The 12,084-nt window shown below is 44.2% G+C and overlaps 1 protein-coding gene across 1 annotated transcript; it reads left to right on the top strand.

Moving 5' to 3' along the window:
* The first annotated feature begins 4,194 nt into the window (after window positions 1–4,194).
* On the top strand, window positions 4,195–11,969 carry LOC148087776 (disintegrin and metalloproteinase domain-containing protein 9-like). The gene is made up of 22 exons (XM_087790984.1): window positions 4,195–4,264; window positions 6,758–6,834; window positions 7,411–7,469; window positions 7,838–7,916; window positions 8,005–8,081; window positions 8,151–8,331; window positions 8,395–8,604; window positions 8,707–8,876; window positions 8,993–9,074; window positions 9,294–9,424; window positions 9,507–9,678; window positions 9,744–9,836; window positions 9,890–9,994; window positions 10,049–10,139; window positions 10,246–10,351; window positions 10,412–10,595; window positions 10,664–10,744; window positions 10,806–10,911; window positions 10,970–11,099; window positions 11,176–11,275; window positions 11,404–11,462; window positions 11,602–11,969. Exons 1-22 carry the CDS (start codon window positions 4,195–4,197, stop codon window positions 11,663–11,665), a joined length of 2,427 nt encoding a protein of 808 aa, XP_087647110.1. The 3' UTR covers window positions 11,666–11,969.
* The last annotated feature ends 115 nt before the right edge of the window (window positions 11,970–12,084 follow it).

Here is a 12,084-nt window from a genome sequence, read left to right as displayed (position 1 = left end):
CTAACATTACTTGTACACAAGTCTCAGGGAGTCCAGTTGTGAACTTCTAATGTCTCCAGTTCTCTTCATGTGAGCAACTAAAAAGTGGAAAAAAAATGTCGCTGGACTGAAGTGGACGTCGAGGCGACAATCTCCCTCTTGTTAGCCAAACATTTGTGACACGCTCGACCACAGCTCTGATGTGAGAGGTTGGACTCCAGTCAATCTGCTGGGAGTTGAACCTGAGCAGGTGAAAATCTCTCTCGGGTTGAGCGGAGAAGAGTGATGGACAGCATGTGCCAGTGAAGATCTGTGTGATGGACATGTTTGGGAAAGTTATTTGTTACAGTTTTACACTTTGTTTTAAAAGTGAATTAGGTTTTTTATCGTCGATATTTACACTTAATGTGAATATATACAACATACTTATACCATGATGACTATAGTGCCTGTTTAAATGGGCTTTGAAGAAGAAGAAGATAAAATAATATATTAAAAATTAAATGACACATATCACACACATACATATATATATATTTCTGGTAGTGGGAGTTAAACCTCAGCATATATGTAGATATTAAAATTTTCTAATATAACATGTAAACATCATACAATTACAGTATATATAACAACTATTAAATGCACTATTTAAAACATTATTTATTTGTTCTATTTATATATATGTTGCACTATTTTCTACTTATTTATATTTATATTTATACTTTTATATACATTTATTTAATGCAATATTTCTAACATTCATTTATTCTGTGTATATTATACTGCTCTATTTATAACTTATTAATATTTATATTTATACAATCACCCTATGCTGTGTTTTTTAAACGGTTGCCAAGCAACGAAATTGCGTTGCCAGTTTTTCACTGCTGTGCTCTTCTGTGCAATTACAATAAAGAAAGTCTAAAGTCTAATAACAATAGATTATTATTCGAAAAGAAAGTTAAAGGAAGAATAAGACTTTAAATGAATATAATAAATAAATAATTATTTAACATGGAAACTTCTAGCTTGGTGTAATTTAGAGGAAATAAATGTTCTCAAATGTACTCATATAAGGTCATGTTCAATAATGTCATTTAATATAAAAAACATAAAACAAATGCACACACCTCATACAAAACCGTGTTGCAGAGGCGCATTTAAATTTTTGTTATCAAGCACTCGTGCCGCCCCCCGTATGTCATGAAAAAATGCCGCCCCGGGCGGCTGCCCCGTTCGCCCGTACCTAAAACCGCTACTGCTACTATTACTTACTAAAATGCACTTATAATACGCATAATAACCAATGAGATAAAAGACATTGTGTAAAATGCAATCATTAGACCATGTTTTTGTTAAACTTCTACTAAATAAATGTTTTGTTATAATGGTGTGAAAATTATTTTTATTATCCTCCAAGTTCGGTGCCAAGTGTTTATATTCGGATTCCTAGTTTAAATTCCTGTTTTGCGAACTGGAATAAGAAACTTTGAAACACCAACAGCGAATGTGTTTTCATAACCAAGTTCAGCATTGATGGTGTTCTTCAGCAGTCAGTAGTGTGTCAATACCTGCATCAAGATAATTGTATACATTTTATAAGAGAGTGCAGCATGAACATGGAATAAACACTTCATATGAGTTCATGGAATAATAATAATAATTAAACATTTTTACTCAACTCTAATCACCATGTTGTGTTTCTGTGTTGACAGTGTTATTGAAGATCAGTGTTCCTGTGGATTAGTGGGTATTTTTCCAACCACTTTTCTGGACTGATTTGGAGTATCGACAATTCCGGACCTCTAGGAGAGACAATTCAAAGACTGCTCATGCATCGTTTAAGGACTTGTGCGGCGCGTTTGCGTCCACTCACCACCTCTCAGGTGGCTCAGACTCTTGGTCAACAACGGCCAATCACAGCTGCCCCTTCCAGCAGCACAAGGACGTTTCAGCCTATCAGGTGTTACACTGCGCCGGTGGCCTCGGAACCTTTCCTGAACGGGACCAGCTCCAACTATGTGGAGGAAATGTACTACGCTTGGCTGGAGGACCCCAAGAGTGTCCACAAGGTAGGATTGTTCGCAAGTTATTTGACCTCAAGTGTGACCTCACCAGGGTTCAGTAGGTCTGATATAAAGAGACCAGGGTACTTACTTTTTTCCCACCTGTTGTTCACACTAACACCTGCTCACCCAATCATGCTCATATAAAGAGATATTTGTGATTTTAAGGCGGCTGAACTAAATTGAGAGTAAAACAAGGAGTTAAGAATTGACTTGAATTCCTTTGTTACAAAGATTCAGGTACAATGATTGACAATGAGCTAAATGAAGTTTAATATATACTCGACATAACATTTAGACATTAACAATCGCAAGTCATGAGTATTTAATGAAAAAAAAATTGAACAAAGGTAATAAGGCAGTGCCACCTTTTTGAAAATGACGTCATTTACTTTTGCAAGTTAATAGAAATACATATTCATAGTTGTTTCAATTTAAACACACAAGTTTAATCATAGTTAATTTCATGAATATACTTGATGAAAATATACTATTATTAATATACAACACATTAAGAAACTGTTTCCTTCAACTGAGAAAAATCACTAAACTTAGGAAAATGTTGTCGGAACATGATCTGGAGCTTGCAATCCATGCGTTTGTTTCTTCTCGTCTGGACTATTGTAACAGTTTGTTTTCATGACTTAACAAGAAGGCGCTGTCTCGCCTGCAGTTGATTCAGAACTCTGCAGCGAGAATTCTGACCCGCTCAAGTAGAAGAACTCACATCTCTCCGGTCCTTAAAACTCTTCACTGGCTTCCAGTTTCTTTCAGGATCAACTTTAAAATTCTGGTTCTTACTTTCAGATCTATTCATGGTCAGGCTCCTCCTTACATCACTGATCTGATCCAGCCTTACACCCCAGCTCGGGCTCTGAGGTCTGTGGATCAGAATCTACTTATGATTCCACGCACACGGCTCAGGACCAGAGGAGAGAAATCTTTTCAGGTTGTTGCTCCTAAGCTTTGGAACGATCTTCCTCTCTCTTTGCGCTTGATGGATCTACTGACTCCTTTAAGAAACATCTTAAGACGTTTCTATTTGTTCAGGCTTTTCCTTGAATTTCTCGAACTCCTGTGTTGTTCTCAGTATTATCTTGATCTTTAAAGTATGTACTTTTTTGAGTATTGTTTTGATTGTTTAAGCGCTTTGTGACCCTGGTCTCGAAAAGCGCTATATAAATAAATATTACTTACTTACTTACTTACACACATTTTTCATGTCTGGGTGACGTCAGTTGTGTCAGGGTTCTCTACAGCAGCTGCTTGACTTTTACTTCTGCACTGTCAGTGACTATGTGGAAGATTGTGATCAGTTTAGGTCAGAAGTGAGAACATTGAATATCAGTGTATTTGTGCTGCTGTTTGGTTCTCGTGTGTTCCACTATGAAGACGTCATGAACTAGACGGACACTAACAAGATATTTGCCAAACATTGTAGACGTTAAACAAAGCTGGGTGAAGTCCACGGCCACTCCTGCTTTACCTTTGACCTTAGTGGTATTGACTAGGGTAAATTTACATTATTGAAATCAACAAGTCGACAATATAGATATAATTGAACACTTTATTTTAGGTACAAAAATAACTAATCAGAAATCTAACAGTGACATAAAATGAGCAAAACTGTAGAAAACTGTAAAACAAAACTTTGAGAAAACATGTTTACATAAATATCACAATGTAATGAAAATAACTGTGGTATGCATAATTTAAAAATATTAAAGAAAAAAATGGGACAATAGATGCATCTCCATTCTCCACGTCTCCATATTTATCTTCAGCATCTTAAATCTTCTCTATTTTTAATAGAATCTTCTAAAGGGAAAATAATAAAACAAAAATATGCAATTCAACCTGTCTGAATGAAGCAATTGCCTTTTTAAATAAAAACATTATCGTCATACTACTATTAGTGCCACAGCGGGCTAGACCGAGGATCAGCGACTCGAGATCGGGGAGAAGGGCAGAACCAGGAGAACTTGGAGTAGTGTATATTCTGATCGTCGGCAGAAGCTCAACAAAGTTCTGACCCAGGTCCGGGAGTCCAGATGACTCGACCCACAGGGCACGCCTCTCTTTGGGTCACAGCATGAGAAGGTGGAAGGAGTACCCAAAGAGGAAGTGACCGCAGTTGAGGAAGAAGATGATGAGAAATAGACGAATCCCGCTGGACCTCTTCTGCCTGGTTCTGCTGACCGGAACTTCTCTGTGCACAGGTGTGTTTTGTGTGTGTCTATGTCACAAAGTTACGTGTTTTGGAGGGTCTCGCCTCGTAAGAGAGTCTCACAATTGTTGGTGAGTCATACAAGAGTATGAGTCAAAAAAGAGTATTTCGAGAGTCTCTGAGTTATTACAAAGTAATAGTAGTTAAAGAGAGTAGTTACAACAAAGTCTCAGAGTCATTAAGTGGTACCAGTCCACGGAGGGACTTCACAGAGTCTTGGAGTTGTTAAAAGGTCTCAGAGTCATAAGAGTCTTTAGAGCATATGTGTCAAACTCAAGGCCCGCGGGCCAAATGTGGCCCGCCATGTGATTTTATGTGGCCCGCCTGCCTTACCTTGACCAATGAGCATAAAAAAAAAAAAAAAAAAATTGTCCGACTAACCAATCCCACAACAGACAAAATGGTTTCCCTTATTTTATTCGCGCTGCTTGCTTTCCCTTCTCTGACTCTGACTCGGTCAGGTTTTCATAAGCGCAGGCACGCACGCAATCCATGGCGCAGCAGCGCTGTGGCGGTGCGCTGCAGGGTTGGGGTCTCATTGCCCAGCCTGTTGTAATGAAAGCGGGAGGCGATGGACCATACAGCCTGTCTGTCTGTCGATCTGTCTGTCGGTCTGTCTGGCTCGAATCAACAACATCAGCCCACCCGAGATTGTCATCCACGCTACGTGTTTTCATTAGCGCCGCTGCTTTGGGAAAACCGGCACGCACGCACGCACACACACACACACACACACACAGTCCGTGGCCTGTCAATCGCTCCCTGTCACATGACCGATTTCAGCAGGAAAAAGTGTCGCACAAGTTGCTGGCTGCTGGCTTGTAAAGAAACCTACATTTACCCACAATGCATGCCTACCGGTATTATGTTTCCCACGATTGACGCAACACTAGGCTGCAGCGTCTCCAAATCAATGCCAACAGGTGGAATTGAGAAATACAAATACATCCTCGCAAAATGTCCAAGAAGAGAAAGGTTGATAAGGAGGGAAGGCTATTTCAAGAAAGGTGTGAAGGCGAACACATGTTTGTGCTTCAAGGAGAAAGGCCTGTATGTCTTTTGTGTTATGAGGCAGTGTCGGTTGTCAAAGAGTACAATCTACGCCGGCATTTTGACACCAAACACGGAGCTAAATATGCCACATTTACCCATCAAGAAAAACAACAAATTGCCGAAGAATTAAAAGGCAAACTGCAAGCACAGCAGAATGTGTTCACGAAAGCCACAGCTAAAAATAATGTTATTTTCAGAACATGACCAATGGATGGTGGAGAGGGGATCCACTTGTCGTGTACAGGCATCTACTCATCAACAAGAATTGACAGCCAATATATAAGCTGGGGAACCTAAAAACGTGACCAATAACTGGTTGTGAACTGAGACTTTCTTTCTTGTTGGGACATATAAAGACTCACCAATCTGATTTTCCTGCAATTTATTTATTTTTTCTCTGCTTGAGATGACAAGTGTGATGACACATGTGCATCAACAGCAAAAGCTGCTTGTCAGACTTATTTCAGTTGCAACTTATTAGTCTTGAGCTGTAAGTTTTTACTTATTTTTATGTGTAGCAATATATTTAGTGCACCACATGCAAGGCTGTGTGCAGCCATTTTTATTTTTTTGTAAAATGCTACATCACACATGTTGTTAGCAGCTCACAATTGTTGGTTTTACAGTAGTTATGCCCCCTCTCAAGTAATAAATTCAAAGTCATTTAACATTAAGGAGTAGTTACATTTATTATACATTAGCTTACATTTAGTTACATTTATAAGTTACATCTGGCCCTTTGAGGGCAGCCATTATGATGATGTGGCCCCTGATGAAAACCAGTTTGACACCCCTGCTTTAGAGAGTCCCAGAGTCACAAGTGCATATTTGAGTCAACAGAGAGTCATTAGATTGATTTAGAGTCATAAGAGGGCCGTTAGAGAGTCACAAGAAAGTATCAGGGTACAAAGGAGTAACGACATGATCTCATAGTAACAAGAGAGTCCCAAAGTCGCAAGAGAGTCTTGGAGTTACAAGAGAGTCTTAGAGGCGTAAGAGAGTCTCAGAGACATAAGAGAGTATCAGAGTCACAAGGGAGTCTAGGACATAAGAGAGTCTTTAAGTCACAAGAGAGTCTTAGAGACATAAGAGAGTCTCAGAGTCACACGAGAGTCTCGGAAACATAAGAGAGTCTCAGACTCACAAGGGAGTCTGAGCCACAAGGGAGTCTCAGAGTCATAAGGGAGTCTCAGAGTCACAAGGGAGTCTCAGACATAAGAGAGTCTCCGAGACATAAGAGTCTCAGAGTCACAAGGGAGTCTCAGAGACATAAGAAAGTCGCAGTCACAAGGGATACTCGGAGACATAAGAGAGTCTCAGAGACATAAGAGAGTCTCAGTGTCACAAGAGAGTCTCAGAGATGTTACATAGTCTCCCAGTTTTAAGAAGGTCTCAGAGTTTTTGACTGTCTTGTCAATCATGTTGTCTTCAGACCAGCAGACGGAGCATCTGTCCTCCTATCAGCTGACAGTTCCTCGTGCAATCGGTGGACGGCTGCGGAGAAGCCTAGTCAAGTGAGTTCTTCTTTCTGCTTCTTGAGAATGTTTGAGGATATGACTGGACACAACTTCCTGTCATATCCTGTCAGAGATGCAGAGTCACGGATGAGGTCATCGGACACACTCACAAACACAGCTTGTCTGTGAACATCAGTGTGTGTGGAGTCACACTGTGGGTCGACGATTTGTGATGACATAATTTCGGAAAAATGTAAAAAAAAGAAAGAGCACACCCAGTTACCCGTCCAGACCTGCAGGCTAGAGTTGGGTGACACATTAGGAAGAGGAGAACCAATCACAGCTCAGTGGCCCCTGCAGGCAAGAATTCTGCTCTCCCATTTATTAAATGACTTCAGGATTTAGATGGGATTTCTCTTTATTTATCTTAAGTTCCGGGTAAGTCCGTTTCCTGCCTGTTAGAGGCGCCAAAACACTGTTTACACTCATTTAAGGAGCTGTGTTTCAGTGACATCACATCTTCTCATCACTCATGTTGACAGGGTTTTTAATCACGACCACTTCATCTGGTCCTAACTCAGAGTTGATTGATCTGGTCTGACACTGATCTCTGCCTTTTTTTCTGCAGCTCTCCTACGTGCTTCCTCTGTCAGGTCGTGATCATGTGATCCACCTGAGCAGAAACGGGTCAGTATGGACACACATGTGCACAGATACATTGCAAACACACACACACACACACACAAATACTGACTAAGATATTACACTCGTACTCAAACACACACACATACACTAACATACAAAACACTCACACAAAACTACATATTTACATGGAAATTATGATAGACACACAGACTCACAAAGATACACAAGCACACAACTCAACTTTATTCATAAAGCACTTTAAAAACAACAGCGGTTGATACAAAGTGCTGTACAAGAACATTAAATAACACTAAAATAAGCACTAAGTTTAAAACACTAAGATAAAAAAAATACAAAATAAAAAAAACTAAAACACTTACAGACTTATACATTAAGATGGATGTTTCCAGGGACCTGCTCTCTCCAGATTTCACCGTCTTCACCTACAGTGAGAACGGGTCACTGCTCACACACTCTCCACCTGTCCAGGTAACACACATATACACACACAAACACACACACGCATATAAAGTGTAAGGTGGCGCCCTCTGGTGGTCATGACTGTTTGTTTGTTCAGAATCACTGTCAGTATCAAGGCTTCGTCCAGAACTTGGAAGGTTCTATCGTTTCCATGAGCGTGTGTGACGGCCTCAGGTAACACACACATACAGACACACAAACATATGCACACACACTCACATTGGTTTACCTGGATGTGTCCAGAGGAGTTCTTCATCTTCCTGACGACAGTTATGGGATCGAGCCGCTGGACTCGGACCCCCAACAACACCTTTTCTACAGTCTAAAGGATGTGAAGTCACAACCTCGAGGATGTGGAGTACCACACACACATGCACACAACCTGAACCAGAGTCAAGAGGTTCATCATAAACTACACAGTCGGGTAAAGCTCACACACATACTAACACCGGCACACACACAGACACACTAACATACATGTTTGCAGGTGAGGCGAGCTGTTCTTTACCGGACTCACTATATAGAGCTGATGCTGGTGGTCGACAATGGGAGGGTGAGAAACACACACACACACGCAGACACACACATTCACTCACACAACTTCACATCCCGGTGTGTATTTCAGTTCAGTTTTCTCAAAAAAAACGAGACAGCAGTGAGAGAACAGATGATTCTTCTGGCCAACATGCTCGATGGAGTGAGTACACAACTCTTACAATCACACACAAAGTTCAGGATTGACCATGTGTGTGTGTGTGTGTGTGTGTGTGTGTGTGTGTGTGTGTGTGTGTGTGTCTAGATCTACCAGCAGCTGAATGTGCGTGTGGTTCTGGTCGGTTTGGAGATCTGGACTCAGCAGAACCTGATCAGTCTCGAGGGACGAGCCGGGGATGTCTTGAACCGCTTCACCCAGTGGAAGATAAAAGAGCTGCTTCCTCGCAGGCGCCACGACTCGGCCCAGCTCATCCTGTCAGTCAACACTCTCGCCCACACATAGTTTCACTCTCACTGTCTCACCCACGTTTCTCACTCTCAGTCCGTGTATCACTCTCAGTCAATGTCTCACTTACACACTCTCTTCACAGGAAGAAGGGTTTTGGGGCCATCGCTGGATTGGCGTTCGTCTCGACTGTGTGCTCGCGGAATCGTGGCAGCGCCATCAACGCGGTAGGAACTTTCCTGCTCAAGTCACTGTGACATGTTTGACATCCTCAGGTGTGTGTAGATCGCTGTAGTTGTGTACACACAGAAAAAGTTTAAATAGACAAATAAAAGTGAGCCAAACACTCTTTGACTTCACTTTTAGTCAGAACCTTGAGCTGGGGGAGGAAGTGATGTCATCAATGCTGTCCACTGTCATGTGATGATTATCTGTGTGTGTCTCAGTTCGCCAACCAAAACGTCGCAGCGTTCTCCACCATCGTTGCTCATGAGCTCGGACACAACCTGGGGATGAACCACGATACTCAATCCTGCACTTGCCCCTCCCGCTTCTGCATCATGAATTCTGGAGCCACGTGAGGACACACACACAAACACACACAAACACACACAGACACACATTTACACTCACACATTTTCCTTCCTTGTCTCCTTCAGAGGATCCAAGACCTTTAGCAGCTGCAGTCACGATGCTTTTGAGAAGTTGGTCTTGGCGAGCGGAGCCGCGTGTCTCCTGAATGTGCCGCGGCCCGACGAGGCCTACAGCGCCCCCTTCTGTGGGAACGGACTGGTGGACACTGGAGAAGAGTGTGACTGCGGGTCGCAGAAGGTGGGAGCTCGAGTTGTGCGTTTGCCTGAAAGCTTCATCTAACATGCGGGGTGTGCGTGTGGCAGGAGTGCGAGGACGACCCCTGCTGTGAGTTCAACACCTGCAAACTCACGTCCGGATCTCAGTGTGCCGTCGGAGAGTGTTGCCGCTCCTGCAAGGTAGAGAGAGACCAGCCCGCTGCTGCCGCCATGCTGACCGTGTGTGTGTTCAGTTCCTCCCAGGAGGCTCGGTGTGTCGCTCCAGCTCAGACGAGTGTGACCTCCCGGAGTTCTGTAACGGCACGTCGTCTCAGTGCCAGAGTGATGTGTACGTTCAGGTGAGTCATCCCTTCCCTACGTCACTTCCTGTGTTCACTCTGCTGCTGTAACAGGACGGGCAGCCCTGCAGAGGTGGACAAGCGTACTGCTACAACGGGAAGTGTCGACACTACGAGGGACAATGTCAAACTCTGTTCGGACCCAGTAAGTCCTCCTTCTGTCTCTCTCTTTTTCTTACTCTCCCTCTTCTTCTTTCGGTCTCTTCCTCCCTTCTTCCCGTCTCTAACTCTTCTTCTCTGTGTCCGGTCAGAGGCCAAGGCGGCGCCAGACATCTGCTTTGAGTACATCAACAGCATCGGAGACCGTTTCGGGAACTGTGGCTATCAAAAAAATGGCTACAAGAGGTGCGAGCGAAGGTGAGAGCCAATCCGCGCGCCTTACTTGAGCTCCGCCGATGACCTCTGTGACCCCCGCAGGAACGCTCTCTGTGGGAAGCTGCAGTGCCTCAATGTGAAGGAGGTCCAACCTTTTGGCGTCCTGCCCTCCATCATCACCTCGCCCATCGCTGGAGCCACATGCTACGGAGTCGACTTCCGGTTAGGATCTGACGTTTCCGACCCGGGAATGGTCAACGAGGGGACTAAGTGTGGCGAGGACAAGGTGAGGCACAGAGAAAATTAATAGCTAGTTGGACAGAGAGACATAAGGTGTTTGTATGGGGTCTCCAGGTGTGCATGAACTTCGAGTGTCGCGGCGTGGACGTCCTGAAGTTTGACTGTGACGCAGGGTCCAAGTGTCACGGTCACGGGGTGAGTGCAGAGGGACGATTAAGTCACATGACACGCTGCTGCACTCGTCTCTGTGTCTCAGGTGTGCAACAGCAACAAGAACTGTCACTGTGACGATGGCTGGGATCCGCCCATCTGCCAGGTGCGGGGCTACGGCGGCAGCGTGGACAGTGGGCCGACCTGGAACGGTACGTGCGGACGTCGCGATAAAAGGCTGCGTGATACTGACAACCCTCCCCCCCACAGACAAGGACACGTCCCTCAGAGACGGCCTGCTGGTCTTCTTTCTCCTTGTCTGTCCCCTTACTGCCCTTGCCGTCTTCCTCGTGACCAGGAACCAACTCCTCGCCAGACTGAGGCGACACAAGAGACACCAGTGAGACTCACACAGAGAAACACTTTACTGTCGATTAACACACTCACGCGCTTGTGTCCCTCTTTGATGACATCAGGGCTGACGCGCCTTCATCATTGCCAAAGAGACCTCCTCCTCCACGTGCCCCTCCTGCCTCTGTTACCCGTGGCAACGGAAACATCAATCTCAGAGATGGGGTGAGTTCTGTCACATGATGAACAACTGGTAAATCACTCACAAACACACACACAGACACTCACAAATGCACAATAACTCTCACGCCAACACACTTTGTAACCGTGTAACTCTTTTTCTTCACCTCAAGGAGGCGGAGCCCAGTAGGACCACGCCCAGCTTCGGCACCAGGCCATCCCCCCCTCCCTTGTAAGAGTCACTGTTAGAACCTGGGCTACTATTAGCTTCTGAACTTCCTTTAGCTTCTTAACTTTTGAGTTACTGTTAACTCCTGCACTTCTGTCTTACTGTTAGCTATGACCACTGAACGTGTGTTTCTGTTTTTCAGGAAGCCAAAACCGCTGACTCAACCTGTCATGCTTCAGAGACCCGCCCCCCCTCCAACTGTGTAGAACCTGCCCAGCTTGGGTCCGCCTGCACACACACACACTCCTCTGGACTTGAGCCCGCAGCTCAGCACTGAATCATAGGAATGTAACCAAACACAGAGCTAGCTACAGCAGACATGCTTGGAATCGAACTTGCACACCTGTGTCACATGACACCAGACCTGTTCAATAGGTGTTCCTCAGGAAGTGCGACATGCCATCACGGAAAGTGCTGTGCACGAGCACCATCCTCGTTGTGGGGACGTCGCCCACCAATCGACCTTGTGTCTGCGATCACGACCATCTCGCAAACCAAAGATGGTGCTCGAGCTTCCTGTGGATCCACAACTATGCCTGAACGCTCTGCAGCCTGCATTATGATTGTTGTATGTGATTGTTGTATGTTGAGATGATCTGTCGCTGTAATCTGAGAACATCCTGTC

The sequence above is a fragment of the Callionymus lyra genome, chromosome 1, assembly GCF_982586985.1.
Source record: "Callionymus lyra chromosome 1, fCalLyr1.hap1.1, whole genome shotgun sequence".
Lineage (NCBI taxonomy): Eukaryota > Metazoa > Chordata > Actinopteri > Syngnathiformes > Callionymidae > Callionymus > Callionymus lyra.
The sequence above is the reverse complement of the archived record's forward strand: the minus strand, read 5'-3'. Positions and strand labels throughout refer to the sequence as shown.